Consider the following 27438-nt stretch of genomic DNA (forward strand, 5'->3'; position numbering starts at 1 on the left):
TTTCTAGTTAGCTTTTGGTCTTGAACTCCTGAGGAGACAGGAACTCTGAGCTGCAGTCACAGAGAGTCAGTTTTGAGCTTATCTAGTAATGGTTACAATTTAAAAAAAATTGTAATTATTGAAATACTCATTAGAAATTTGCTGATTTTGGACTTCACATAATATTTATTTTGTATTGAAAATCTTTCCCAAAACTGATTTACAGATTTTGATTCCTAATTGTGTATTAAATCAGTAAAGATTGTTATAACTCTGAGATAGAAATTTTATTCAATTTTTTAAAATTTCCTTTAGGCTTGTGTTGCCTTCTGCTTCATTACAATTCCATCTCTAAGCAGCATCTTCACTCGTCTCAATCTGTATCTACACTCTGGACAGGTTGCTCTGGCAAATCAGTGCCTTTCACAAGGTAAGGCATGAATTTATCTGCTTCAAGGTTCTCTTATTTCAGAAATATTTCTAACTGTGAGTAATAACTTGGTTGATATCCTAAGTTATATGTGTATTTATGAGGCAAATAAAATACAGCTCTGTTTCAAACACTGTTAAAGCAAAAACTTTATTGTCATATTAAATGACATATAACTATGTCATTTATATATATATATAATAATATGTCATATTAAAGCAGCTCTTCAATGTGATCTCAATACCCAGGACAGCTGACTGTAGTTGACATAGTCCTGGCCATGAGGTAAGTTGTCCTAAATTACTTAGGAATTATGGAAAGCATGGAAATCTTTTCCCCTGCATAATTATACAAGCACTCTAATCACAAATAATGTGCTTTATTGAAACTGAAAAAAGAAATAAAAACATCTGTGTAGTAGTTCACAGGATGACAAAATTCACCAATGAGCTGGAAAAGAATTCCAGGTTAGGTCAGTGACAGCAGAAACTTGTCAAAAGCACCTGCATGATAAATGCTTAGCCAAGAAAATGTGCCACTGTATCAGAGTGAAACAATGGCATGATATCAGACCATATCAAGACTGGAAAATATATTTTCTTTTTTTGGATCTGAATTATTGATTGAAAAGTGCCTGAGCACATTTTCAGCCATCCTGTTAGTTCAGTGTTAAGTAGTAGGAGATTCTGACTAAAAGCAATTTGGGGGGAAAAATGGGAGCTGTTCTTGCATCAGAATGAGTGCTAAGTCTGTCTCACATTAATGTGATCTCATTCATGTTACAAATGGAGGTCAGTTATCTATTCCAAAAGTCTGCACATACTTTTAATTGCTTGCAGTCTTTTCCTTTTTAAAGTGATCTCATCCTACTTTGTTTTGCAATTTTAATCCTGCCTTTAAATGTCTGCTGTCCAATAGTAAATGCTTTTCCTTTACATGGTTCCAGTGGAGCTGTGAGAGTAATAAATTGGATTACTTTGCAACATCTTTTGTTGTGGCTGTTAGTTCTTTGTGTTAGTTCTGTGCTTCTTCACGAGAGCTTGTTTTCCAAGCTCTGCATTTACCAGCAAGTTCCAGCTGCACAAACAAGCTGACTTAGGATGCTGATTAAGACTTTTTAGTGCAGGGTGACTGTTGTATTTCTTTGTTTTGAATCTGATGTTGTCCACACAGCAAAGCTGAGGGATTTAGAGTAAAGCTGACTGTTGTGTCCAAGTTTGTTGTGCAAATAAAAGATCTGCACAAAAGATCTGTTGTTGTGCAATTAGTATTGTGCAGTTTCTTTCAGAGTTTATATAAAATGGACTCACTTTTTCTCCCTATGGTGTTTCATTTAATTGACCTGTAAGCTTACCTTATCTTGTATGTCAATTTTTGTTATTGTTGCTGTGTTGCAGAGCTTCTCTTTTTGGAAGCAAGTCCAAAGCAGTTTTTCTGTAATATTTGGTCTTTGAGAATTATTCCCTGACCATGTTGGGACCCACTCTGTGATTTAATGTCTTTCAACTTATGAACTGCTTTTCCACTGTTTTTGTGGTCCAGTTCTCCTCTGAGTGAGACTCCTTGGCCTCAGCAATTGTCCAGACTTTTCAGTGTGAGGGTTTACAAATGTGCACAGCTGTTGTTTGACAAATGAATACAGTGCACTCACTAAACAATTAACAGGATCCCCATCCTGAAGGCTTTTGAGATAGCAGATACATGCAAAGTATGAACTCAGTCTCTAAAATGAGTGCTTATTAACCACACTCTCCTGAATTTTAGACCCACAAGCTAGTGAGAGCAGCAGTTGGTCCATCTCTGCTTTTGTTAAAGTGAAGCAAGAGCAAAACTGATGTTCAGTATCTCACTTAATTTACCAAGGTTTTATAGTTATTCACTTATTTGCTCCCCTAGCAAAGCTATTTTGGATATAATTTGTACTCAGAGACATGTTACTTGCATGAGTAATTTAGCATGTGTTCAGCAGGCACTATCTTGGGACATTTCTTGTGAACTGTCTTTCCATATGTTGATGCACTGAAGTCACATAATGTGTCCTTGAAAGTTACTTTTCAGGCAGTTTAATTTGTATCTTAACTGAATGAGTAAGAAGTAAGAAGTACTGATTAATTCATAACAGCAAATTTTACTCCAGTCAGTTAACTGAGTTAACTGTGCCAATTAGACACTGATCTACTAAAACCAATGCAGCATGAAGTGAAGATTTAAGAGTGTGCCATTAATGATAGCATTAGGCCAGGGAGGAGACTGTGCCTTGTCTGTAACCTTTATTTCATGCTGATTTGAATTAGCTTAATTGGTTTAAAATTGTGAAAGAAATAAAGCTGAAAGGTAATGTACCTGATCCAATAGCTCAGTCAGCAGAGGTGCATGCATGAGTTTTGTGCATGCACTTCTTCCTTGAAGATTCCAGCTGGTGTTTGTAGCAAGATAAAGTCTTGGATTTTTCTCAATTTCAAGTTTCTATGGGGAATCCAGCTGTTTCAGTGAGTTGACTTTTCACTTAAATACATAACAAAATTGAGTTCCACAACTTCTGTTGGCAATAGGAAGATTTCTCTAAATTGCCAATATGTCTATCTTGAAAAAGGAGGATGTGCAGGTCATAACAATAAATAAATTTATGAGTCTGGGGATTGCACTGATAAAGTATCAGCAATTGGAGAGCCACAGCTAATCTGCTTATAGCTGGAAAACTTGGGTTTTTCCTCATTCCCAGTTTCAAAGGGCAGCAGTAGTAACCATCAGTCCTTGTGTCTCAGTTCCTCTGTCCCAGCCTTGCTTGGATTTGCCACACTTAATCAAATCAAATGATTGAACTCATCCAAATATTCAGTATTAGAAAATTGTAATTTTTTTGTGGAACAGATTTTCTTTAAGACAATGGAGTTGGGTCAGAACTGTGAATTTATGGGTTCATGAAATGCCAGTATTAATACACTGGCAGATGTCTGTCTGGGAATGTTCAGAATGTATTAAAAAAGATGTTGTCTCTTTCATCTCCAGATCCCAGGACATACTTTCAATGAAATAAATCTGTAATGATGTTTAAACTGTTTTAGGTGAATTTGCCCTGGATGCATAGTTTGTACCTCTGGAGAGCCTGTTAAGGGCCCACCTTTGAAAGGAAGGTGCTGGGTTTTACAGAGATGAGCTTTTCATTTTCCTTAACTGAGCCACTGAGCACTGCATGCTGCCACCAGAGAATAATAAATTCTCATTGATCATGCTTTCTGTCATGGGGGTGCTTGGACTAAATTGAGATTAAATGCATGCTCCATTGTGTCATTCTTCTGGACTTCTGAGACACAGGTTTGATTTTCATTGCACACATTTTCTCCCTGTGGAAATGCTACTTTTGTCTGTCAGAAAAGAGCATGAGTTTTTAATGTTTGGGCACAGCATTCAGCAGGTGGGTAGAAATGACATAACTTCCTGGTAATGTGTGCTAAGAGCATTTTTGTTTTAAAGGCTGTGAAATCTTTGCCTCACTGGAGAAATAACATGCTGAGTGAATAAGGTAATTCAGCTGATTCTGTCTGACTAATTTCACTGGGATATTGTCAAATATTAAACTTCATAAAAATGGAGAGCCTGTCCCTCAGATCACCTGCTGCAGACCTTTTTGCTTAGCAAGTGCAGATTTTAATTCTGAAGCATACAGTGTTTAATGCACTTCTAGGTTTATGTTTTGTTTTCTAGTAGTGGCTAAAACACAGTTACACCTAGTAGATTACAAAAATAATTTCATTTCTACTGCAGAAAATGTCACTTATCCATGACTGTTCTCTAAAGGCTTCAGTCATACTCTAGAGAAAGTATGGTATGGAATATCTAGTAAGGAATTTTAAATCATAGTCTAATAATGGTTTACTGTTAGATAACAGTTTTTAATCTCCTGAAATATTTATAGGTCTGAAGAATATAAATAGAGAGAATTTGAGGTAAAGAATTCAGAGAAATAGGAACATGAAGAGATTTTCCTAATTACAGATACTAGGACTTCTTGGCTCATGTTTCTCTGGTGACAGTGGTATATGGTGGCTCTGTTATCTTTTTAAAAAATACTGCTTTCCTTAAAGGCAGCAAAAGAGCTTTGGGAAAAGAATGATTTCAGGCTGTTTTCCTTACTAGCAATGCTAAGTCTGGCTTCATTTGGACAGAACTGTCACCTCTCCTGTTACCTGGGGCTTCCACAGCTGGAGACTTCTCTCATTCCCTTTTTCTTGGTCCTCTCTTTATCTCAGCCAATCACTTTTTATGATGTGAGAGGTGACATCTCTGTAAGCTTTTCAGACTAGTACTTTATATCAGTTTGTCAGTTCTTCAAGTCTGTCTAGCCCATGACCTGTTTTTGAAAGTGTCCTACTCAGGAAACAATCATGTGGAATGATGCTTCTGGGCTTTCAGGTGCAGGTGATTTAATAAATCCTTCAACAAAGCTTGTGGATGGACCAAACTATGGCATTTAATAAAATAGAATTTAATATTTTTAATCAATTTTTACTTTTTGGGCTTTGTAACTTCATATGATAGTAAGTTCCACAGTTACCTGCTGCTTGGAAGCCTGATGTTTAGGGATTCATTTATGTTAAATGTTAGGTGAGTGGCTCAGAGCACACAGCTGATCTGCTGCAGCAGAATTCAGGCACCCCTGATTAATTTTCTTCTTGCTGTCTGTGAGATAATGTAGTTGGAAAGCTCCTGAAGAATTTCTTCTCACTATTGACTTTTCTAATAAGGAAACAGTTCCATGCCCTAGCACCATTTTTATCTTTTTGTGCTTTTGGAAATGGGGAGATTAGGACCAGATTAGATTTTTCCAGGTATAAATGCCCAACAGCAATATAAATGATACAATGGCACCTCAGGTTTCCATTACTCTCCTAGTGATTTTTATAATTGCCTTGCCTTTTCAACAGCTGTCTAGGATGTAGTTTTCAGGAAACCATCTATAATGACTCCAGAATCTTTCATGAGTGTAAATAACCCATTTAGAGCTTCTCTTTCTACAGTTATAGCAAGGGCTGCTCTTTCCCCACATGCCATACTAATATTAGAGTTCATCTGCTGCTCTGTTGCTCAGAATGATGAGATCCATCTGCAGTGCTTTGCAGCCACGTTCCAGAGCAGGCTGCAAACATTGTCACCCCCCAGCTCATCCTAAGGACATGTCTCTGCAAAACCCTAAGGAATGCAGGAGTTATTTTGCTCCACTGTGAAAACTTTTTATTCCCTCTCCTTTCCCCATCCTCCCCATCCTTTATTAAGTTATGTACCCTCATGAGGACCTTTTTCCTTATCTTTTTCAGCTTAGTTGTTTAAAATTCCATTTCTATAAGGATAAATTTTAGAAGTTTTTCTAAAATCTAGGTATTCATTAATTAATTACTTTTAAACAATATCAGTGGTTCTTTGGAAGACTTGAGAGACTTCTGAGGAATGATATCTCTCTGCAAAAAACATACAGACTTTCCAATCTTATATTTTTTTGTATGTCTGCTCATTTGATTTTTTTTTCCTCATAATAACAGTAGAAATTATAGTATTTAACTGCAGCATTAGGGATTGCATATAATTTAGAGAGGCAGGCTGTAATTTGTGGTTGGTTTTTGGGTTGTTTTTTTTTTTTTTTTTCTGGGTGGGAGGGGATGCAGTGGGGTGGGATGTGCTCTGCATTTACTGATTACACCTTAAGAATAAAATATCTTGTGTCCAGTGTCCTGGCTTAGACTGTCTGAGGGCCCTGTACAAATCTTCCACTTATGCCTGTATATGCCTTTGTCTCTAGGTAGTAATGCCTTGTAACAATTTTTAATCAAGCTGTGCCTAAACCTGGCTCTGCCAAGCTTCATCCACATAATTACCTTTTTATCTGCAGCTAATTCATAGTGTGAATTAACATAGTACATTCCAGCTCACCAAGCAGCAGTGCATTCATTTTCTAATTTCAAGCTTCTTCCTTCAAAGAATTCCTGGTTGTTTCTGGATTGGAAGTGATGTCTAGAGATATTTAAGATGGAGAACAATTTGCAGTAGATTAGGGGAAAACCACATTTCAACAATGTGGCAAAACAGGTCTCGTGACCTGACCAATGTGAGAAGAAGGAGATTCAAATGTTTACAATGCTTGGTTGTCAAAACAGTAATGGATTAATTTATTTAACAGAAAAAACAGGGTAACAAAACCCCCACACTTGCTTCCCAATAATGTTTTGCACTGGAGTACAAGCTTCATTAAATTTCCAACATCTGTTGGATGTGAAAGCAAAATCTTCAGAGTATTAAATTAAGTTTGACAGTGTTGTAAGACAGAAAAGTGGTGTGGAATGCAGAAGATGTGCATAGTCCCTGGTTTTGTCCTTTGGGGGGACTTAGCCTGGTGTAATTGTAGCTGTGACTAAAAATACTTTGGGTAGATATGTTAAACTCACTCCCTTTTGCTCTTTGAAAGTGGACTTAAGGAGTTTAATTGTTTTCCCATCTCTGACTTTGTTCCTCCTTATTTTTGCCTGCCTGAAATCTTACATTTGTTTGGTTTAATTGGCTGAGATACAGAAAATACAATGCAAGCTGAATTTTTGTATAGAGACTGATACATAGAAATATGTGGAGATCCATGTAGTTGTGTGTAGGTACAATTAAACATGTGTTACATGTGCCATCCTGAATATTGCCAATAGCAGAACATCCAACATCAATTTCACTTGTTTTTTCTTCTGTAGGAGGCTATTTCTGGAAGTGCTGGCTTGGATATCTAAGACTGTTAGACTTTGTAGCCTGAAGGTCAGCATGTATGCTTGGGGGAAAGATTTATGGGATTATGGTCAAGCAAAATGAAGGAGCTGCTGTGAAAGGATGAATTTAGTGAAGCATGAAGTGTGTTACACTGGGAGCAGTGCACAAGATATTAACAGCAGTGGGGGAAGGCTTCATCATGGTGATTTGCTGTAATGCACAGGCTGCTCTCCCCTTAGCCACTTTAACAGTGGCTCACTTAAGAAGCAGGATTGTACTTTAGGCAGATAAGAAAACAGCATCCTTCATCAGAAGGAGCCTTTTTTATTTTCTTTTTGGTTTTTTAATCGAGAACATAAGATTGTTGTGGTTTTCAGTGCTTTTTACGTGGTTCCTTACATCTTTTGGAAGCCAGGAAAAGTGATGTATGGTTTTGTTTTGAAACATCTCTAGGTAATAGTTTTAAAAATTGACTTTTAAACATACAGAGAAACCATCATTGCATAACCTCATAATTCAGAATTAAACAGTGATGCTCATTTCATACTTGAAAAAACAGCATGTGTGTGACAGCCTTTTCAGTGAGCCTTTTCTCAAACTCAGAGCATGTCATGTGTGCTCTGACACCTCTCTGCCAGGATGGTAATTTTTAGAGGGCAGGTCATTTTCTGCAGTCTGTAATAAAAACCTGTGCATTGATATGCATTTATTTTTGCTTCTTATGAAGCACATAGATCTTGGATAAATGTGCTTTTAGTGTTCCAGCAAAAATCCATTTCATGGTTAGCACAGATTGGCAGGACTTTCTGCAAAATGAACACATTCTCCTTTGCCAGTTCTCCTGTGTGTTCCAAAGTGAAATACAACTGTTTGTGCTGTATTGCATTTTTGGCTTGTCTTGCTGCATTGAGTGGGGGAAGCAGGGGGGAAAGGCAAGGAACAAGGGTTAAAAGTGTGGGGCCAGAGCCTCAGTGTCCCCACTGTGTGGGGTTTGCAGTGTGACAGCTCCTGGCTCTGGGGCTGCCCAGCCAGGTGAGCAGCAGCTCACATTCACAGCAGCAGCAGCAGGCAAGGAGAGCAGATTAAATCAAATTTCAGGTTTTCAAATTGAAGGTAAGAGGTTTTGGGTTTGCACTATGGCAGAAGTTTAGAGGAGGATGTGAAGGATTGTGATTGCTGGGAGAGCAGGCAGTGCATTTTCACTGTGGATGCTGATTGCTGCACAGGTCATTCTATCCTCTTATGAAATAACTTCAGAAGACAGGAGCATTCCTTGCACAGACATGGCTACTTTGGTATGCAGACTGTTCTCTGAGGCACATTTTTTCATTTGTCTGGTCACATGTTTTTATTGTATGGTGATGTGGGACGTGCATTTTTATTTTTTTTCACATGAGACAACTGGGGAAGTGACAGCGATTCATTTACTTGTGCTAGAATGAACATCTGCTGCTGCCTTCCTTCCTCAAATAAAGCTCAGAAAAGATTACTTACCTTCCTTTGGGTTGCCTATCTAAACTTAGAAGTTGTTTGAAATAAACATTCTTTCACCTCAAAAGAAGGACAGTGTTTGATAGAAGGGGGTCTCGCTCTAAGCACTAAAAAGTCCAGAAGTGCTTGAGCACTTATGTGCTGAAAAAACAAGAGTGAAAAGAACTACAGTTTTTCCAAAGCACATGTTTCTCTGGTATTCCTCATAAGCTTAAATTAGATATCAGTTGGTACTATATTTAGCAAATTTGCTTGGAGTCTCAAATGAATTTTTCCAGAGCAAGCTGTGCTCCTGGAAATGCCCATGCCTGCCTGTCAGTGGGATCTCCATCCCAGCCATGTAACACCTCTTGGCTTTCACCAAGAATTCTCCTTTTGCCTTTGATAAAAGCTGATTACATGGCCTGGATCTCTGTTCCTGTAAAATAAAGATACAATATTAATTCTGGAGAATACTTTGAAGTATGTGGCTCAACAACTTGAGTGGGATGTGGATACTTGGATAATCTGAAATGTTGCCAAACCTCTTAATAGCTATTTTGCTAAGGTATAATGATGGATGGTTTCTCTAATTCCTGTATTGTGATTCTTGGAAAAAATTATTTTATCTATGTAACCAGCAATACCCCAAGTTCTGGTACTACATTAATATTTTGCTTTTAGGGATTATAAATAATTAAGAATATGAAGTTGTTGGTGCTTCCTTAGAACTTTAACAGCCTTTTGTGAATGAACTGGTGGACAAGACAGCATGAACCTTTTTCCCCACTTTGGATTCCCCATTCTGGCATAAGCATTTCTTTGATAAGTCAATTTTGGGTCCTGTGCTAATTTCTCATTATACATGCAATAATATGAAATGATGGTGTCTCCTTGTTATGCAGAGAAGAGTTAATATTTCAGAAGTATTGAGGGATGTGGCAACTTCCTTTCATTTGAATTAACAGACTTCTCTGGAACCAGACCACTGCTGAGTCTTGGGTTTCTTTGCAGTTTCTTTGCACATTCATTTTCTAGAATCTATTTGAAACAGATTCAAAGCAACCACTGGGTCACAGGCGTGGCTGCCATCACAGCTGGAGTCATAGAACAGCAACTCTATTTTTATTTTGCAGCTGATGCTTTTTTCAAAGCTGCAGTGAGCCTTGTTCCTGAAGTGCCAAAAACGATCAGTGTGGATGGAAAGATGCGACCTTCTGACGCCTTCCTCCTGGAATTCCTCTGTAATTTCTTTTCCACATTATTAGTTGTCCCGGTAAGTTGAGTGTGCATGAATAGCACATAGGTTAGTACACACTGTTTTGACTTCCCTGTTGGAAAATTTGGAGTAGTCTGGGCTTCTGGAGAGGGAGATGCAGGGATTAGTTTTCTGTTCTGCTCATTGGCTGCAGAATCACTCAGTGCAAAATCCAAAATGGGGACACAGAGAATGGTGGGGAGGTGCAGCATTGCCACTCTCAGTGACATCTCTCACTAAAAGTGGATTTGAGTGAAATCTCACCATAATTTAATTGTGTAAATATCATTTACTGGTTTATTAGCTAAGTATTCAAGAAACTCTAGTTCATGAGGAGGGAAAAAATAAAGAGCTCTAGTTGCTATTTGTTTCAGTTACTTTGGTATAGGTTGCCTAATCATTTGAATGAAAACAATAATTAGAAGATGTGTTTTGGTATAACCTTCCTCTTCTGATGAATATTTCATAGAGTACTACCATTCTACACCCTTCCAGTTTTTACCTGACTGTCAGTGTTAGAGAGAGATGCAATCTTCCCTCAAATATTTTCAGTTTTATCTAAAAGATGAGGGGAAATTGTAAATTAACCTGGAGGAACAGAGGAAGAAGTTTGAAGTATATTCATTTGCTCTTTATTTTCATTTCATGTGAAAAGATTGTTGATGGTCTGTAGCTGACTTTGTGGGTGTTCTTCTGAAACTCATAATGATATGAGTGATACACTACAGCTTACTGATATTATTTTAATAATTAAATCCTCCCCATGTTTAATCTTAGAGGCTTAGCTATTAAGAAGCTGACAATTAATTTTTGTACTGCTCCCCCATGACTACAAAACAAAGCATTTCAAAGTTTGTGGAGCTGCCTGGATCATGTTCTGATTATGGGTAAAATGGGCATTTTAGATGGAAACTAGAAAAAAATTTAAAGGATTTGCAGGAAGCACACTTAAGAAATGTAGCTGTCAGCTTTAATTTTATTGTAATTCTGCTTTTTTGAGCTCAAACTGTGACTCCACACCACTGAATGACTGCAAATAATCCTATTTTCTTGCAGGGTTGTGGTGTTGGTTTTGACCTCTCTTTTTTCCTCTCTGTAGGACCATCCAGAACAAGGAGTGCTGTTCCTTGTGCGAGGATTACTGAATGTGATCCAGGATTATACCTGGGAGGATAACAGTGATGACAAAGTCAGGATTTACACTAATGTTTTGCATCTGCTGTCTGCAATGACTCAAGAATCATTTATCTACCATGTAGATAAAGGTAATACCTGGGGGGACTCTGGCTCCTTGCCTTCCACCAGGACATTTGTAGTGTTGTCTTATCACTGGAGCCCATTAATGAAGACCAGTGGTAAAATCAGTCTCACAGAATGGATTATTCTTCTTTCCAGTTCCAGGAATTGTGACTTAGAATAATCCAGGAGCTGGCTTCTGCACAGTGCCTGTCAGTTCTTTAAACTGAATCCACGTAGAGTGGTTAGTTTGCTGCTGGTGGTGCTGGTGTAAATGCTCTTAAATGTGAACTCTTCAAGTAAAGATTATGCATATGAAGGGTTTTATTTAAGTCTAAAGGATCAACTTGATTTATATTTATGGTTGGGGTTTCATCCACACTTATTAACAACTCCAGATTTCAGAATGTAAAGCCTAAGCTTCATTATTTAAATGATGTCTTTGCTGCTTTGAAGGCAGGCTTTCAGTTTTGGAAATTGCTGTAATTTACAAAAATATCCAGAGTACCTAGTAAGTTCTAAAGATTTTACATTTTGTAAAATAGCTGTCATCTTTTTTGTAATAATTTTTGGAATGTTTAGATACGCTCTAAAGTTTGAATATTTGCTTTCTGATTCTAGATTACTAAATTATAGTAATAAATAAATATCCTTGAAAACATCCTAAAAGATTAATAAGTAAGAGAGGCCAAGATGATTTGACTTTTTCTTTCAGTTGCACAGGGCTTTGACAGAGGGGGAGGTTGGAATGTGCTCTGCAGTTCTGGTGAATAGTGTGTCAGATTTACCAGCCATGACAAAATACCTCTTGCAGTTAGCAGCACAGAAAATAGCTGCCAGTGGAAGTGCTGCTGTGTACTAAATCTGCTGTTCAAATTCTGTAAGGAAGTAGGCTTTAGCTTTTTCTTTCACTTCATTTTTTATATGACCAAAATAGCTGCATAATCCCAAGATGAGAAATCTAAATTAATTAGATTTTAATGGAGACAAGCATGGAAATATAAATTAGTGATTTTTCCCCTGTAGTAGGGCAGTGGGGTTTTTTTCTAGGTGGACCTTGTACCTTAGCTTCTTAAAATGAAGTTTACTTGGAAACAGGGGATTATCTTTTATCTTTTGTGCTTTCTGATTTACCTAGAATACATTTAAACCTAAAAATTTATTTTACCCTACTTTTTAATAGAACATAAATAAATTAGGGCAAAAGACAAGTTTACAATCACAATTATATAAGCTGTAAAAACTTGAAGAGCTCTCTCCCTCCCAAGAATCCTTTAAGGTCTCTGAAAATGAAAATACACTTTTTGAATTTCTATCCATGACTTTGAGATAATCATGGGTTTATTTTAAAGAAAAAAAAAATTCAAATGCAGTTTCTTTTTAAAAGAAACTAAATTTTCAGTAAATAAAACAAAATGTTCGGCTCAGTGCTGCTGCCATTGAAAATTATGTCAATACTCTTCTAAAGTGAAAGGAGCAGGAATCTATCTCTGTGGAAAACTTGAAAATTTATATGATATGTTGCTTATATTTGTGTGCCTGGCTGCATCCAAGAATACAGGACTGGCTTTAAGCTAAAATATTCTTCTCAGTGTTTTGCTCCTAAAATCAAAAGGACATAGTAGGCAGGCAGGTGGTAGGCACTTAAAAAACATAGTTCTGTTTGTGTTTGATGGAGGAGGGACATTCTATGAATTCCAAATGTGCTCTCTTACCAATATTTGATGTTTTCAATACAAATAAATGTACAGCTCTTTAGCCAGACCTAAGCTTGAATTCATCTCTGCAGTTGATTCCAATGACACTCTGTATGGTGGAGACTCCAAGTTCCTGGCTGAAATTAATAAACTGAGTGAAACAGTGGTATCCCAGATCCTGGATCATCTGAAAACCCTGGGGAAGGAGGAGGTATGTTCTTACTCAGCTTCATACAAAACCAGAAGTGATTTGGAGTTGAAGAAACAGACCTTTGACCAGGACTTGGTCTTTTTGAAAGCCTCAGGAACCTCATAACAAAAGGAAATTGGGTATTTTTGCTTGTTTAGAAAATGAGAACATCACATAGGCAGGCCTGTGGTGGAGACACCTAAGGATGTCCAGTTCTGTAATGAGCAAAGTGAGAACTCAGTCTGTTACTGGGGAAATACAATGAAAGCCACCTATAATTATAAAAGTTTCAGATCCTTGGCACTAAGATGATATCAGGAGGGAGGAAATAGTTGTTTTGTCTTTACTCTGACTTCAGTATATTTGTTCAATATAACATAAAGAAAACTCTAGGCAGCTTATTGGATTTTGTTTTTGGAATTGAGAGGCTCTGATGGATCAAATCTAGCATAATGGATTGTATGTGAAAGGCAGGTGACTGATGTTTACTGAAATAATGAGAACTCACTGTTCTCTTAATGCACTTGTTTCTGAGCATGGACCCTCCACACTTCCCAGTCAGCCCTTCCTGGATGGCTGCTGCTGCTGGAAATCTTGTGGCTGTGGCCTGCAGTGGGAGGGCAGGGGGTGATTGATCTGATGGAATTTTTTAGATGGGCTCTTTGCCCTGTAGCCCAGAGTGTTTGCCAATACAGAATGTGTTAAGTGATACATATTGGGAGAACACTGTGCTAAGTTTAGCATTTCCTCTGCTTTTGCTATCCTGTTTGTCCTTCCTTGAACAATGGCAGGGATGTAAGATGAAAATATCCTTTGCTCAAATCCTCTAATCATTGTACAAATCACCACAGGGAACAATACTTCTTTTTCAGAAGAGCAGCAGCAGAAACAACCATTCTAGAGTAGCTAAGAATGTCCAACCAGGGCTTGGAAGGAAATTGAAACAGAGTTTTCAGGATTGTGGGTTGTATATTAGGGATTTTTTTTAATCTAACTCCTGTATGGAATTTGTGGGTAGGAGTATTTGTAGGGCTTGAAATCCATGGCTTCTGAAAGGCTTTTGTTTTCTCCTTTCAAGCATGCTTTGAGTAAGGAGATCCTGTGTTAGTTCACTGAGGCTGTTGTTGCAGAGAAAACTGGATTTTAAGCACAGAGATACATCCTTGGTCTCTGCAGCCTTACATTTGTCCCTCTGTCCTTCCTTATTTACAAAAAGGGACCATTTGTTTTTCTTTGTTGAGTGAAAGTCATTGAGACATTTAGATAAAAACTGCTTTGTAAGAGTGAATGGTTGTTTGAGGAAGCTGTTGTTGCTGAGGAAATAGAAGTGATGAGAATATTGTCAGAGTAAAGCTAAAGTAAAGCTGGTCATAAAATCACTGTGGTATTTGGATTGCTTCAGTGTTAGTGACCTTTTATTATTCATCTTCTTGGCTGCTCACTTAAATGAACAAGGCTCTAATGATTTTGTGCTTTTATTGGTTCATTTCCTTTAAAAGCTATAAAGGAAAATAAATTTTTCTCACAATAAAATCCTTTCACCAAAATGACAATTTGGAAGAGAACAATGCATCTTATTGTTAACACAGTGTGGTCTTTTCACAGTATTAGAGAATGCTTCATTTATGTGACAATGCTGGAATAGAAATGTTTAGTTCTGGACAGTTCTGTAAAGTTCAAGCTGTTTCTGATCAAGAGAACATGTAGAATGAATCCTCTCTTGCTTTCTGTGTGGGGAAAACTGCCCTTATGCTCCTTAAGGTCCCTTCTCAGCAATTTTAGAGGAAGCAGCTACAAATATGGTGCAAGTATGTTCCTATCAACAGAGTTTCAGTGAAAGAATAGCAAAGAAGAAACATCTTTGGTTAAATAAATACAAGTAGAATAGATTGGGGGGAAGAAAAGCCTGAAGTTGCATTAATTTAGATTGATGATAGTGATCTCTAAAAATTCACAGCTAGGGTGCTCTAAGTGCAAGGTTGGTTGGTGGGAGGTGATTTCTGTGCAGTTGTAGGGAGCCTGGAGCTGTCAGTGTGTCAGACCCACATGCTGTGCTGTGCCAAAGTGCTAGGAGATGTAGGAGTCTTGTGTAATTATTTTCTTTACAGCAGCTTATGTTGGTATACAACTACTTGTGTTTGTTTGTTGCATTTTGAATAGAATATGAAAACCATGACTGTATTCCTGTGTCTGTAACCATTGTTGTGTGTTATAAAATGAGTGCCCTTTGAACCTCTGAGAGTTCAGAGGAGCTGGTGAGGTTAAGCTGGGTGTTTTGGGATGAGTGGACAGTAATAGGGAATATTTTTGTTTCCATGGCAGACCCTGAAGAGGCAGAGCCAGCTGGCACACTGTTTCTTTAACACCATTCTGGCCCATGGGGACCTAAGGAACAACAGACTGAACCAGCTCTCAGTCAATCTCTGGAACCTTGCTCAGAAGCATGGCTTTGCTGACACCAAGACTATGGTAAGGAGGGAGGCACAGAATGCTGAGAGGCCTTAGTTCTTTGTATCTTTTTCACTATTTATTAACATTTACTTGATCTGAATAAACCTCATCTGTTTACAAGGTGCTATCTTAAAATAATCAAATTATCTTAAAACCCCAGCAACTTATTTTTCTAATTGTTTCTTAATAAAAAAGCAGCTTCTCTTACTTTAAGTGGTGTTATCTTTCTAGGATTTTAATAAGCATTAAGGAAAATGAAAGAGTTGGTTGTTCTTAACTTTTTGTTCAGTATAAGAGAAATACTGCATTTATATTTTGTGGAACTGCCTGGTGAAAGCTTGTAAAGTGGCATTAAAAACATATACATGATAATGAGCTCTGGAATAAGCAATGCCAAGTGCTCACAAAGCCAGTGAAATTTAGGGAAAATCCTGAGCCTGGTTAAAACACCTTCACAGAGATAAAGTGATGGCTATGAAATAAGACACTGAAAATCTCCAAACACCTTTCTTTTCAAATCTAGGTGAAAACCCTAGAGTACATCAAGAGGCAGAGCAAACAGCCTGAAATGAGTCATTTCTCAGACTTGGCCCTTCGGCTTCCTCTGCAGTCCAGGACCTGAGTGCCTCTTCCAGGAGTCACCTGCACAGGGCAGCATGGAACCAAGGCCAGAAATCACTGATCCACATTCTGAGTGAAGGAGTTCAGTGTATTTTTACTTTCTCAGTGATGCACATTTACTTGGGAACAGTAAAGGTAAAACTGTTCTGAGTGCAATAATTTAACCTGAGTTTCTGTACCCAGTTTTACCATAGTGTGGTTATTTTAAATGCTGATTTACATTCAGTACACAGCATTTTGAACCTCTATGGTTGCAAAAGCCTTTTGAGATCTAATCTGTTGTAATTTTAACAAAAAATGAAGATAATCTGTACAAATGAGTTCACAGCTTCAAAACTTCATCCCTCTTGCAGAATAATCTTTCTCCCCTGCAGAAAGCAGCTTTTCAATATAATAGTCAGACAAAGTTGTCTCTCTGCTTTGGGATGCTGCCAGCATTTGTCTGGCAGGTTCTAGTAGCAGAGAAAAATGGCTGAGGTGTTACTGTTCTAACTTCTACAATAAATTTTCACAGACAAGTTTTAGTCCAGTGGTGTTTTGTAAAATGGAAGGAATCTTGAAGTGTTGCAAAGGAAAATGGAAATTATGCAAAGTCCTCTATATTTGCAAATATGCTAGCACTAAATAAAACTATTTGCAGTTCATCTCTGTGTTCTGAGAAAGCTTCTTTTTTTGTGTATACAAATCAATCACCTTACCCTTGTGGAATGTAGTTAGATGTATGGTTATTATTTCTAATAAAATTTCACTTTAACCATTTCTGTATCATGGTTAGGAACCATGTTGAGACCTTTATCTATTGCTACTTTTGCTTAGTGGCTTTTTGTTTTGTTTTGTTTTGTTTTTTTGCCAGGCAAGTAGCTGAGGGCTTGAATTCAGCATTTATTTCAAACTAGAAGAGAAAACAAACCTCAACTACCTGAATTTTAGTAAAACAAGAGCCAAAACCTTGAAGGGCTGGTGGAAGCTGGTGCTGAACACTGAGAGCATTGATGCAAAACAGCCTCTTGTGGAGGTAGTGGTGGTTTTAAATGACAATTTAAAGGAGCTGGTTTTCTCAAAGACAAGTTTAGACCCTGCAAGAAGAGCATCTCCCTCTTCCCAGATATGGGAATGGATTCATGGCAACCCCTTAGAGGGAGTCTCAGCACAATTTTCACTTCCTCTCAGGAGTTGCCCAAAATGCATCAGAACCAAGTGCTGTTTTGTTAAGTGTGTTTTCTGCTGGAGGCAGATGCTTTCAGGTAGAGCAGAGGAAATTGTGGAAAGTGAGACAGTCTTAAAAGATAAAGAAATGTAAAAAATGTCAAGAAAAGTTCTGTTGTGCTACTCTCCAAAATGCTTATACTTTCATCTTTAGGTAACAGCTGCTGTTTGAAAATCCAGCTGCCAGAGCACAGTCAAACATAGAGGATGTTCAATGCTATCCAATATTATAAAGATGTTAGATTTTTAAGTACTTTGAGTTAAAAGTCTGCCCTCATCAAACTTGAGACTATCATGTCTTCAAAGTAAAGCACCATCATTTTGTACCACTGAGTGTTTTACAGAACAATAAAACCCTTTCAAATAATTTAAGATACAGGTAAGTTTATTAAATCAACATTAAAAAAAAAATCTGAATTTCAGCTAATGCAGGCATAGCATACATCTTCAGTCTTTGAAGGAGGCTCTCTCTTGCCTTGCAGAAAAAACATGGTAAAGGTTTCAAGAACTGAACTGTTTGGATGAAGTGAGGACCCAGCTCCACTGGCAGATGCAGTTGAAAACTTGTACTTTAAGTACCTCATAAATGAAGTTTCTTCAGCCTTCTGGTATTTTATTTCAAGTAAAAAGATGAGGAAGGTAAAAAGAAATTTCACTTTTTAGTACTTCTGAGTTTTAATCTTCAAATTTTATAGATCTAGATGCATATTTGTCTATGTATACTTTTTTGTTGGCAGCAGGCTGAAATCCAAGACCAATTCCTCTATGTTGCTTCAAGTCCATTGCTTTATCAAACTCCATCTTCAGAGCCTGCTGCAACTTCTCCTCCCCTTCCATGTTCAGAGCCATGTTGGGTTTGTTTGTAGTTGCTGAGGGATTTTGGATGGGCACAGAACCCTCTTTAAAGCCACCCATCAGTCTAAAAAACTTCATTTGCTCTGCAGAACTTTTAAAAGCAGCTGTACTCCACTGTCCAAGCTTCATATCCTGTGAGGCAAAACAAAGTTAACACTGAGAAATACCAAGACCAAGGAAGACAATTTCTGGCTGTGTAGCAGAAGCAGCTACCAAAGCCTGACAGGGTGACAGAAGCTGTTACTCCATGGACAGAACCTCTCAGGGGATGTGGTAAAAACTCACCTGAGTGCACCTTGATCAGCATTTCAGGCCATTTAACCTGAGCCAGGGGTTAATGTGCTTTGAGAATCTCCTCTCCCCCTGTCCTGGGGAATCTTGGCTTTCTGCTCCCTCCTTACCCAGCTCCAAGGGAACTGTCAGACTGGATCCTCTTTCACTGTCACTGGGTAGGGTTATCTTTTCATTTTCCCACTGCCTAGCTAGGGAGCTGCTGTTTTCAGCAGTGTTTTGTTAGTTGTGGACACTGTTCAATCTGGCTTATAAGGTATTTTGCATTCTCATCCCACTAATTACAGCTAATATTGCAAGGATGCAAAACCAGAGGCCTCCCCTGTCCACCAGGACTAAGTCTAGTGCTCTTAAAGCCTTGTCTGCCCTGAATTTGGGGGCAAACTCCCACAGTTTGCTCTGTTCTTTGTATAACTGTATTTATATTTAACTGTACTCTCTGAACTAGATCACCCCTTCAGGATTTATCTTCTGTCTGCAGATTCAGACTCCTTTCTGAGGAAGCAATGTCCAGCTAAAAAGAGAATTCAGCTGTTTGTGGAAAACCCCAGACACACCACAGCATTTACAAAGTTCATGAACTTTTGGCTTACCTAAGAACAGGCTTCATTATTAAAAGGTATATTTGACTATTGAGCTATAGCTATGCAGTCATTTACAAGTATTTTTGGCAGGATTTCTACTCAGAATTATTTCTTTAAAATTTGGCATGATACTAAATGGCAGAATATTAATTAAAATATTAATTAAATAGCCTAAGCTGGCTACATCAAAAGAAAAGAAAGAGAATTCAGTGGTATGTTTAGGTCAGCCTGAAATCCTTCCAACAGAACAGTTGCAGCTAGCATGAAACAGTCATTCCCCATCAGACAGCAAACAGGACACACAGCCTGCTACACAACTGCAGGCAAGCTACAGCAGGGCTTTTTAAGGTAAAAAAAAAAAAAAGGCAAGACTGGATTATCATTCCCTATCACAGACCAGAACACCTAGTATTGAAAGAAAGCTGCCCATAATAAATATTTCAGCCTTTTGACCTAGCACAGAGGTAACTTGCTGTACAAGCCCAGTCTGTGACACAGATAAATAAATAGAAGTCCTCCCTTTGCAATGGAAGACATCCATGCAAATATAATTATGGTTTGTCAAAACTCTGTTTTTAAGTGAGCTGCTGGCAGGCACTACACACAGCTTTTGCTGAAGCATTTCCAGCTCACTCTTTGTGGAGGTGATGAATTAGTTTTCACAGCTTCTATTCTTCTGCATGCTACTAAACAGAGACAGATCAGTGCCAAAGAACTGAGATCTCCTGCCAAGGATGTAATTTTTCTCAATGACTTCAGAGAATATTAGACAGTTGTAGCTCCAGAGCTACACAGACTCCCTCCCACTATGTTAGATCCACAGAAGTTTTTGCTGGCATTTGTTTGAGGCATATTCCAGCTTTCTAGGCATTCTGGCAGTCCTGCAGAACAGCAGAAGCCTGAACTACCAGCAGAGCTTTCTCTCCACCTCAATCTTCTCACCCCTGGCACTACTGCCAGTTTCCACTACCTTACTGTGAATCTATCAGGAGCCAGGCTGAGTTCTTTGCAAAAGCAAAGAATCAAAAATAATCTTCCAAAGAGGTGGAGGAAAGATGCAGAAGCCATGAGAGGACTGACTAAATACCACACACATGATATTTTACCTTTCCATGTGGGTCCCTGCTGCTGAATGTGTGTGAGAAATCAGACACACTTCAGTGACTACTGCACCCACAGCCCAAAAATCACTTGTATTTCACAGTATGCAGAAAATGCTTCTGTAGCAATTTCTGATGGCTCATTCTCCAGAGGAAATGTTGCTTTTGAGGACTGATGATGGGAATTAGAGCTCTGTACAATGCCAAGGAATTCCCTGCTCAGCTATCAGGCTCCTGGCATTGCACCAGCTTGTTTATAGCATGACCTGAAATCTGCAGTCAGAAGGAACTGTTGTGCCTGAGCCACATACAGAAAAGAACACTGTTTTTTACAGGAACACAGTATTTCCATCAGGCTGAGGTCTAAGCTCATACAGTACCTGTCCCACTCTGGAACTGAGAGCCTTGGTTTTGCCAGATTCTCTATCAATTTCTTCTTGCAGGGCCTGTCGCCTCACCTAGTGTGCAGAAAAATTACACATGCAGCATAAGACTTGTGTCCTGTGTGTTAAATGACAATTCACAATGAAATAATAAGAGAAAAATAATTAGTTATCTTCAGAATTTTGCAAAGATAATTAAAAGTTGCATGGGATTCTTTCACACACACACATGAGAACTGTAATCTTTTAGTGATTGTTAAATGAGTGTTCTGCTTATCAGGTAAGTCTAAGTTTCTAATTGCAGGCAACACTGATGAGAGGCAAAAAAATTGTGTACTTAACAAGTTACTTAGTTCTGACATTGACTGGAGCTCTACATTTTGGACTTAACCCACACATAAAGCAGATTTTAAGCAGAACTTTATTTGGGGAAATCTAGGCATAGATAAACAACAAAGCAGGTTTTTTGTATCAATTCCTATGCATACGTTAAATGCTGACTTGCTTTAGCTCTTACCCAGCTAGCACAGAGCATACCTTGTCTATGCTAATTTCATCACAGTTTCCTTTCTTTTCCCGAACAATAATTACACCATCTAGATGTTCCTGTAAGACAGGAAAAAGCTTGTATGATTATTTTTATCCATTCTGGTTAATTAGAATTTACACAGCTCTTACCACAAAAGTAGTTAAACACTAAGCTATCAGTATTACTGTTCTGGGGCAAGAAGAAATAGTCAGATCTAAGATGAAAATGCCAATTAAATGTGTTTTCCTGTGGAAAACCTCACAGAGAGGTTTTAGGGCATGCCTAAACCACTGCCCCCAGCCTTTCTCTTCCAAATTTGTATTTTGGAGAAGCTTTTTGGGCATCCAGTATAACAGGGTAAGCAGTAAGTCCAGGATGGTGGTAAATAAGAGCCATAAGCTTTAGACCAGCCTGGAAAAAGTGGCCAAAGGGAAGATCTATTGATACAGCTAACATAAAAAACCATGCATGAAACAGCCAAGGAAATGACAAGGAAAAGATTTGCAACATACTTCTGTCAGCAGAACCTGCTGTTACTTTTTGGAGGCTTTAGTTATATTAAAAGCCATCAATGATTTACCTCATTTTCCAAAGCTACCCTTTATACACTGCTGTCACACACACAAGTACATGCACTACTAAAAATGTCTGCAGGAAGGAGAGCTCATGCTCCTGGATAAAAAGAAGAAACCAAAAACAACCCTCAATTTACTTCTAGATGGCCTGGTACTGTCTTTTCAGATCTATTAAAACAAGCAGGTAAACCATCCTGATGGGATTCTGCAAACAGCTGCAGAATACTTTTTTCTTTTTAGCCAGAAGGAGGGAGCTCCCCCATCCCTGCTAACTCCCAGCACAGTGCTGAGTGCAAAAAGCTGCCCCATGGAGGTGAGCCAAGCTGCCTCCACCTGCTGGAAAGGAGCACGTTCACATGTGGCAGGGCTATGCTGCCTGTGGAAAACAAACCAAAGCACTGACTGAGCCCTCACTGCTGACTGCAGTGCCATCCAATGAGAAAAAACAATCACTGGTACAACGTGGGTATCACTCCACATTGCCTTTAAAGTTTGCTCCTTTACTTGCAGGGCAAGCCCAACAGGATTTTTCAAGACATGCAGAGTGTGTGACATGCTGTAGATTAAAACATCTCAGGACTATGGCACAGTTTCAGCTATTTATTATTGCAGTGTCTTTTGGTCTGTCAGGAACTAGAACTAGCTACAACTGATTAACCCAGACTTCTCAATCTTCAGATTTTCTTTTGAGTAGTTATTTATTATTAAAGGAGCTGCTTATGAAAAAGAACAACAAAACATGCATCACCCAACTCCAACAAGGTATTTGCTGTGGTTTCCATATTAACTGGGCATGAAAGTTTACATGTCATTGTAGGGCTTATCTTGCCTCTACACAATGGAAGCAGCTGCAAAATCCAAATAATGTCCAACAACCTCAGAAAGGCAATGTCAATTTAATTAGAAAACATATCCAGCAATAAAACCACCTTGTCCTTTTGAAAGGTCAAAAGGAGAAATCCAATTTGAAAGCCCCAAAAATCTGCTCACCTCATGACTGATAAGCATACACAAACCCCTGTGAAAAAAGCCTCTATTTGGGTCTCCACATGAATCTATATTTAATTATTAGCACTAGACACCAGACAGATGCCTGATTTCCATAGAACTTGTGGAAAATGCATTTGAGTGCATGACAAAGCAAAAGCTTGAGAAGTAGCTCACACTGTGTTCTGCTCAACCCTTAGCTTGCAAAAATCTTCAGTGATACCTTCTTCACTAGTGCTTGACATTTAAATAAGCCAAGCATTCAAAATTCTTGATAGAAAGCAACTGGAGTGCAGCTTCCCAATACCTAAAGAAATAAAAACAACCTCCTAGTGACTTGCAATGTGCTGTTTTCAAAGTTAAGTTTAAGCAGCTGAAAATACAGATAGATACCCTTGGATTTTCTGAGCATCTCACAGATTAACTCCCAAAGATAACAACAGAAGCTGGGCATGTGGGTATTAACTTTTGGCACCCTTAGCTTTAAAACATGACTTTGATCAGATAAAGAAAAAACTTCTGCATTTCAAGGATTTCATCAGTTCCTCCCCATGTTCATTTTACCTCACAAGTGGCAGGTACTGCAAGACTCTGGGATGGGATTTCCTTAACCAGTCAGTCAGGATATAATCTCTGTTACCTTCAGTTACCATTTACATAGTTCTTATGTCTATTTATTTCCTTGCATAGATTTGGTGTTTTAATTAACACTGTGTGTTTATGTCTTTAGTATTTTTCTATCAGAATGTGACTTCCAATGCTCTTGGCCCAGTCTACACTTAGGATTTTCTTGGAAGTTTTGTTGGAATTAGTCAACAGGTTTTGGCTAACTTTCCCCTTTGTTTCTAACCTTACATAATTCCAGCACTGACAGCAGCAAAGCTTGAGGAAAGTCTAATGAACATTAGATGAACTCCTGCTGCCAGAGTTACCACCTGCTCAGGGGAAATGACATGGTATCAAACTCCTGTTTTATGAAGAGTGTTGCCACTTTGCTAAAAGCAATTGAACACATGACTGTACAAACCCACTTTCTTTTTTGGCCAATATTTACATTTTCACAGCTGAAACACTCCATGAGTGCAGCAGCAGGTATCAGTGCTTCCCCACATGTCCCAGGATCAGCTCAGCTGATCACAGGTTTGATCCCTGCATTAAGAGCTGGACTTGATCCTCGTGGGTCCCTTCCAGCTCAAAATGTTCTGCAGTCCTGTCAGCTATGACATGCTGAACTGGATCAGCTGATCCTGCCTCCCAGCACCCAGTGGCCTCACTGAGCTCAGTGCTACAAGCAGGCAAAGCAGCCTGCCAAGCAGGAAACTGCCCAAAAGCTTTTCAGCTCCTTGGCAGGAGGGGGCAAAGCTGCCCTGCTTTCCACAACTTACCTCTAACTCATTCCATGGTGATTCTGTCTTGATCTTGTTTGTAACTGCTTTGGGATCTGGTTCTTCAACCAAGTCCTGTGGTGGTACTTTTTTCCTTTTTGTCCTTTTTCTGTCACACAGCACAGGATTACTATTGCCTAATGTCACAGCATCCCCTGTAACACACTGAGCTCTCTCCAGCTCACTCTCTTTGCTCTTTTCATTGCTTTCCAGTAGCATTTTTTGGCTTTTAGAGGAACTGTCATTGTTTAAATAAACTTCTGAGTATGCTGTTTCGTCCTCCTTCTTAATCTTCTTCTTTTCCTTCTTACTGACTTCATTATTATCCTTGAAACTCTTCCTTTCTTTCTTTCCAGACAGCTCTTCTTCCTCAAGCTCAACTTCTTGCTGTGCTGGGAGATGCTTATCAGGAATGCTGTGACTGCAGTCCGGCATATCTTCTTCACAGATTGAGGAAGAAATTTCTTTTCTTTTCTTCTTTTTCTTCTTCTTCTTCTTCCTCTCTTTGGCATTCCCAAAGTTCTTAATTTTGTCCTCTTCCTCTCTGCTTGTCAATGTAAATTCCCAGGAATTATGTTTTTTCCTTTTTCTGAAGTCACTTAATGCAGTGGGGCTACCAGGAACTTCATGTATGTTGTCCTCATTATCTGCCAGTGGTAAAAAGCAGTCAGACTTCTCTTTCTTTTTCTTCTTCTTCTTTCTTCTCTCACAACTCTCCCCACCATTCTGGGCATTACCTGTGTCATAGTTTTTACCCATAAAAACTGCTTCTTGTGAAATGTATTTGTGGGTGTCTTTACAAACTTTTGCAGATTGCTTTTGTTCACTGTCCTGAATGTCCTCTAATGAAAAACTGCTTTTCTTCTTTTTTTTCTTTTTCACCTCACCATCCAATTCCATATCCAAAGCAGTATTCTTTCTCTTTCTTTTTAAAGACAATTCCTTTTTCTTAGTCCCATCTGTGTGATGATTTGAAAGCTCCATGTCACTACTCTCATTCTCCAAGGAGAAACTACACTGGACTTTTTTTTTCTTCTTTTTGAGTATTTTAATTTGTTCCTCTGATTCTTCTTGAAGTTGTAAATCCAGATGACCTTTCATATTCACAAAGCTTTCTAAATGAGCTTCTCTGAGTAATTCACAGTCAACGTTCTTCTTCTTGTTTTTCTTACTATTCTTTGGTTGCAATTTGTGTAAACGTTCATCTTTTAAATTTTCCTTTTTCCTTTTCTTTTTCTTGAGACGGCCATTGTTCTCAGTTTTAATGACAGTCTGAACATCTTCCTCAATTTTAATGATAGTCTTCACCTTTTTCTGTACAGGCTCCTCATGAAATTCTTTTCTCTTTTTCTTTATTGTCATTCTAAAAAAGGAAATGAAGATGTTAGTGAACTGCTTCAAAGAGATGAGTCTTAATCTACTTGGCCTTCCTTTATTCTGAAGCCATTCCTTATCTCCCATTGTCCCTGACACACTTTCTAATTTCAGTCTATGATGGGGAACCAGAATATACTGACATACAAACACATACAGAAAATACATTTACTGGACTGATTCATTTTATCACTTAGTTTAGTGTACCTTGTCCTAGTTAGCCTGCAAGGTTCTATTTGTGTTTCACAGCAGAATGTAACATTTTCACAGAAATACCTGGAACAGCAAAACACATCCGTGCGTATATAAACAAATACAATTAGGACGTGACTTTTCACTTAACACTGAACTTCACGCCACTCTACTGCCCACTCAGCATTACAACATCCTTCCAACGCACCTTTATTATCACCTTAGATTTGCTTCTATCTGCGATTTCTTATCTTTTCTCAGGACACTTTTGCCAAAGAATTGGTTGCAACAGAGAAGCCTTTAGCACTCACTTGCCGAGAAACTTAGCAATTCCTATTCGGTTTGTAATAAATAAATACAGAAGATGTCAAGAAAGGATCCTGTCAGAAGAACAGCAGGTCCAGCACGGCCCGGGCTCACCGCGCCCACCCACGGGCCGCACACCGGGCGGGGGCGGCGGCCCGAGTCCCGCCCGGCCCGGGCCCGCCACCAGCGCATCCCGTGCGGGCCGTGCCTGTACCGGGCCGGGCCGGGCCGGACCGATCCGATCCGATCCGATCCGAACCGAACCGAACCGGGCCGGGCCGGGCCGGGCCGGGCCGTGCAGCGCTCACCTCCCGTGCCCACGTGCAGCGCGCGCCACCGCCCCGGAAGCGATCGCGCTCGCGCCCCGCCCCGCGCGGGCGCTGCCGGAGCCGTTACCGCGGCAACGCGCGCGACGCGGCCATGGCGGCGGGCGGGCCGCGGGGCGGGGACGGCGCAGGTGGGAGCCCCGGGCCGGCCCCGGCCCCGGTTCTCTCCGGCTTTGCTCTGCCCTGCCCTGCCCGGCTCGGCCCTGCCCTGCTCGGCTCCGCTCCGAGCCCCCCCGGGAACGGGCCCCTCCCCGAGTCCTCGCCGCCCCTCAGGCCGCCCCTCAGGCCGCCCCTCCCCGCTCGGTTCCCGGCCGCCCGCTCCCCTCAGCCCAAAGCCGCCCTGCTCTGCGCCGGCACCAAGGCCAAACGCTCTGGGCGTTGTGTTGCTTTTATTGTGGTAACTTCCCGGCAGACACGTTCTCTGCGTGTTTCTGCTGTGGGAGTTTTGCCCTCGTGCTCTGAGCCGGGGTTAGACACCGCCTTGGGACAGCGATTTACCAAAATAAGGGTGTTGGTTAACACCGATAGTCAGCTGGGACGGACAAAAGACTCTCTAACAATTTCAAGTTACAAAGTGTGTGTTTATTCAGCGTGAGGTAATCCTCTAATGCACACTGCCAAATCATAGGTGGTCACAGAGTTTATTTATTGGCAAAGGATTTAAACAAATACATATTCATAATAACAGCCCCTCCCATCCCCGCTTCCCATGGTAATTAGCTAGAATGGCTATTAAGCATTGATTCTTCTTAAATTAAGCCTGGAGTCGTTTTCGTGGGGAGGGGTCTTAAAAGGAGGAAGTAAGGGGAGTCTTCCTCACCCTGAACTCTTGACCTTTTCTATCAATGACAATACAAGTGATTTCTGGGACAGTCCAGTTTTCCAAAGCATGTGTTTCTGGTTGCATTGTCCATGTTCCTTTGGATCTGCTCACTGGTTTCATCTTTTCCCATTGTAAGTGCAGCTGAGCAAACATGAAATGACTGACAACCAATTATTTAAGTTTCAGATAACTTCTCCCTTCTCCCTTCTAACTTTGATTTATTTTCAGCAAGGTAATTAAAATCCTAATTTTCTAAGATAAGTGTTTCAAAAGCGCAGAGGCGGCTGTGTCATTGCTGGTACAGAAGTCACACGAACACAAAACACGTTCCCAGAGCATCACTAAGAGCAAAGCCCTTGACTCCTCCCGGAGTGTGAGAACCGAGAGCTGCGAGACCCGCCCTGCAGCTCTGCACTGGGGTTCTCCTCATTCGCTGCTCCCTAATGCTA

The 27438-nt window shown here is 39.6% G+C and overlaps 3 protein-coding genes across 7 annotated transcripts in view; 2 read left to right on the forward strand and 1 right to left on the reverse strand.

The window, feature by feature from the left end:
• VPS35L (VPS35 endosomal protein sorting factor like) overlaps nt 1-16836 on the forward strand; it is a 43634-nt gene extending 26798 nt beyond the window's left edge. Inside the window, exons 26-31 of the mRNA XM_056503541.1 lie at nt 295-409; nt 9757-9896; nt 10978-11143; nt 12904-13022; nt 15324-15470; nt 15976-16836. Coding sequence (XP_056359516.1) covers nt 295-409; nt 9757-9896; nt 10978-11143; nt 12904-13022; nt 15324-15470; nt 15976-16074 — 786 coding nt within the window. The 3' untranslated portion in view covers nt 16075-16836. The remainder of the gene's footprint in view (nt 1-294; nt 410-9756; nt 9897-10977; nt 11144-12903; nt 13023-15323; nt 15471-15975) is intronic.
• Nucleotides 16837-17642: 806 nt separating this feature from the next.
• KNOP1 (lysine rich nucleolar protein 1) lies at nt 17643-26206 on the reverse strand. Of its 5 annotated transcripts, none has more exons than XM_056503547.1 (6): nt 26149-26178; nt 25550-25618; nt 23969-25331; nt 21030-21098; nt 20490-20567; nt 17643-18266 (listed from the first exon to the last, which is right to left on the reverse strand). In XM_056503547.1, exons 3-6 carry the CDS (start codon nt 25328-25330, stop codon nt 17955-17957), a joined length of 1821 nt encoding a protein of 606 aa, XP_056359522.1. In that variant the 5' UTR covers nt 25331; nt 25550-25618; nt 26149-26178; the 3' UTR covers nt 17643-17954. The 5 variants fall into 5 exon arrangements, with proteins under 5 accessions (XP_056359522.1, XP_056359520.1, XP_056359517.1 ...); XM_056503545.1 differs by lacking the exon at nt 26149-26178 and adding an exon at nt 25846-26128; XM_056503542.1 differs by lacking the exon at nt 25550-25618 and having other exon boundaries at nt 26149-26206.
• The window catches only part of IQCK (IQ motif containing K), a 33749-nt gene continuing 31660 nt past the window's right edge, over nt 25350-27438 (forward strand). Inside the window, exons 1-2 of the mRNA XM_056503661.1 lie at nt 25350-25377; nt 25896-26297. Of these exons, the coding sequence (XP_056359636.1) occupies nt 25350-25377; nt 25896-26297 (430 nt within the window). The remainder of the gene's footprint in view (nt 25378-25895; nt 26298-27438) is intronic.

This window comes from Oenanthe melanoleuca, chromosome 14 (assembly GCF_029582105.1).
Source record: "Oenanthe melanoleuca isolate GR-GAL-2019-014 chromosome 14, OMel1.0, whole genome shotgun sequence".
NCBI lineage: Eukaryota > Metazoa > Chordata > Aves > Passeriformes > Muscicapidae > Oenanthe > Oenanthe melanoleuca.

What these genes read in the sequence shown, in the direction of transcription:
- KNOP1 (XM_056503542.1), bottom strand. Translation starts at nt 25,330, where the DNA reads ATGACAATAAAGAAAAAGAGAAAAGAATTTCATGAGGAGCCTGTACAG. An exon ending in CACCATGGAATGAGTTAGAG is followed by an intron (nt 21,099 to 23,968) that starts GTAAGTTGTGGA and finishes CCTGTCTTACAG; the next exon opens with GAACATCTAGATGGTGTAAT. An exon ending in ATGAAATTAGCATAGACAAG is followed by an intron (nt 20,568 to 21,029) that starts GTATGCTCTGTG and finishes TCTGCACACTAG; the next exon opens with GTGAGGCGACAGGCCCTGCA.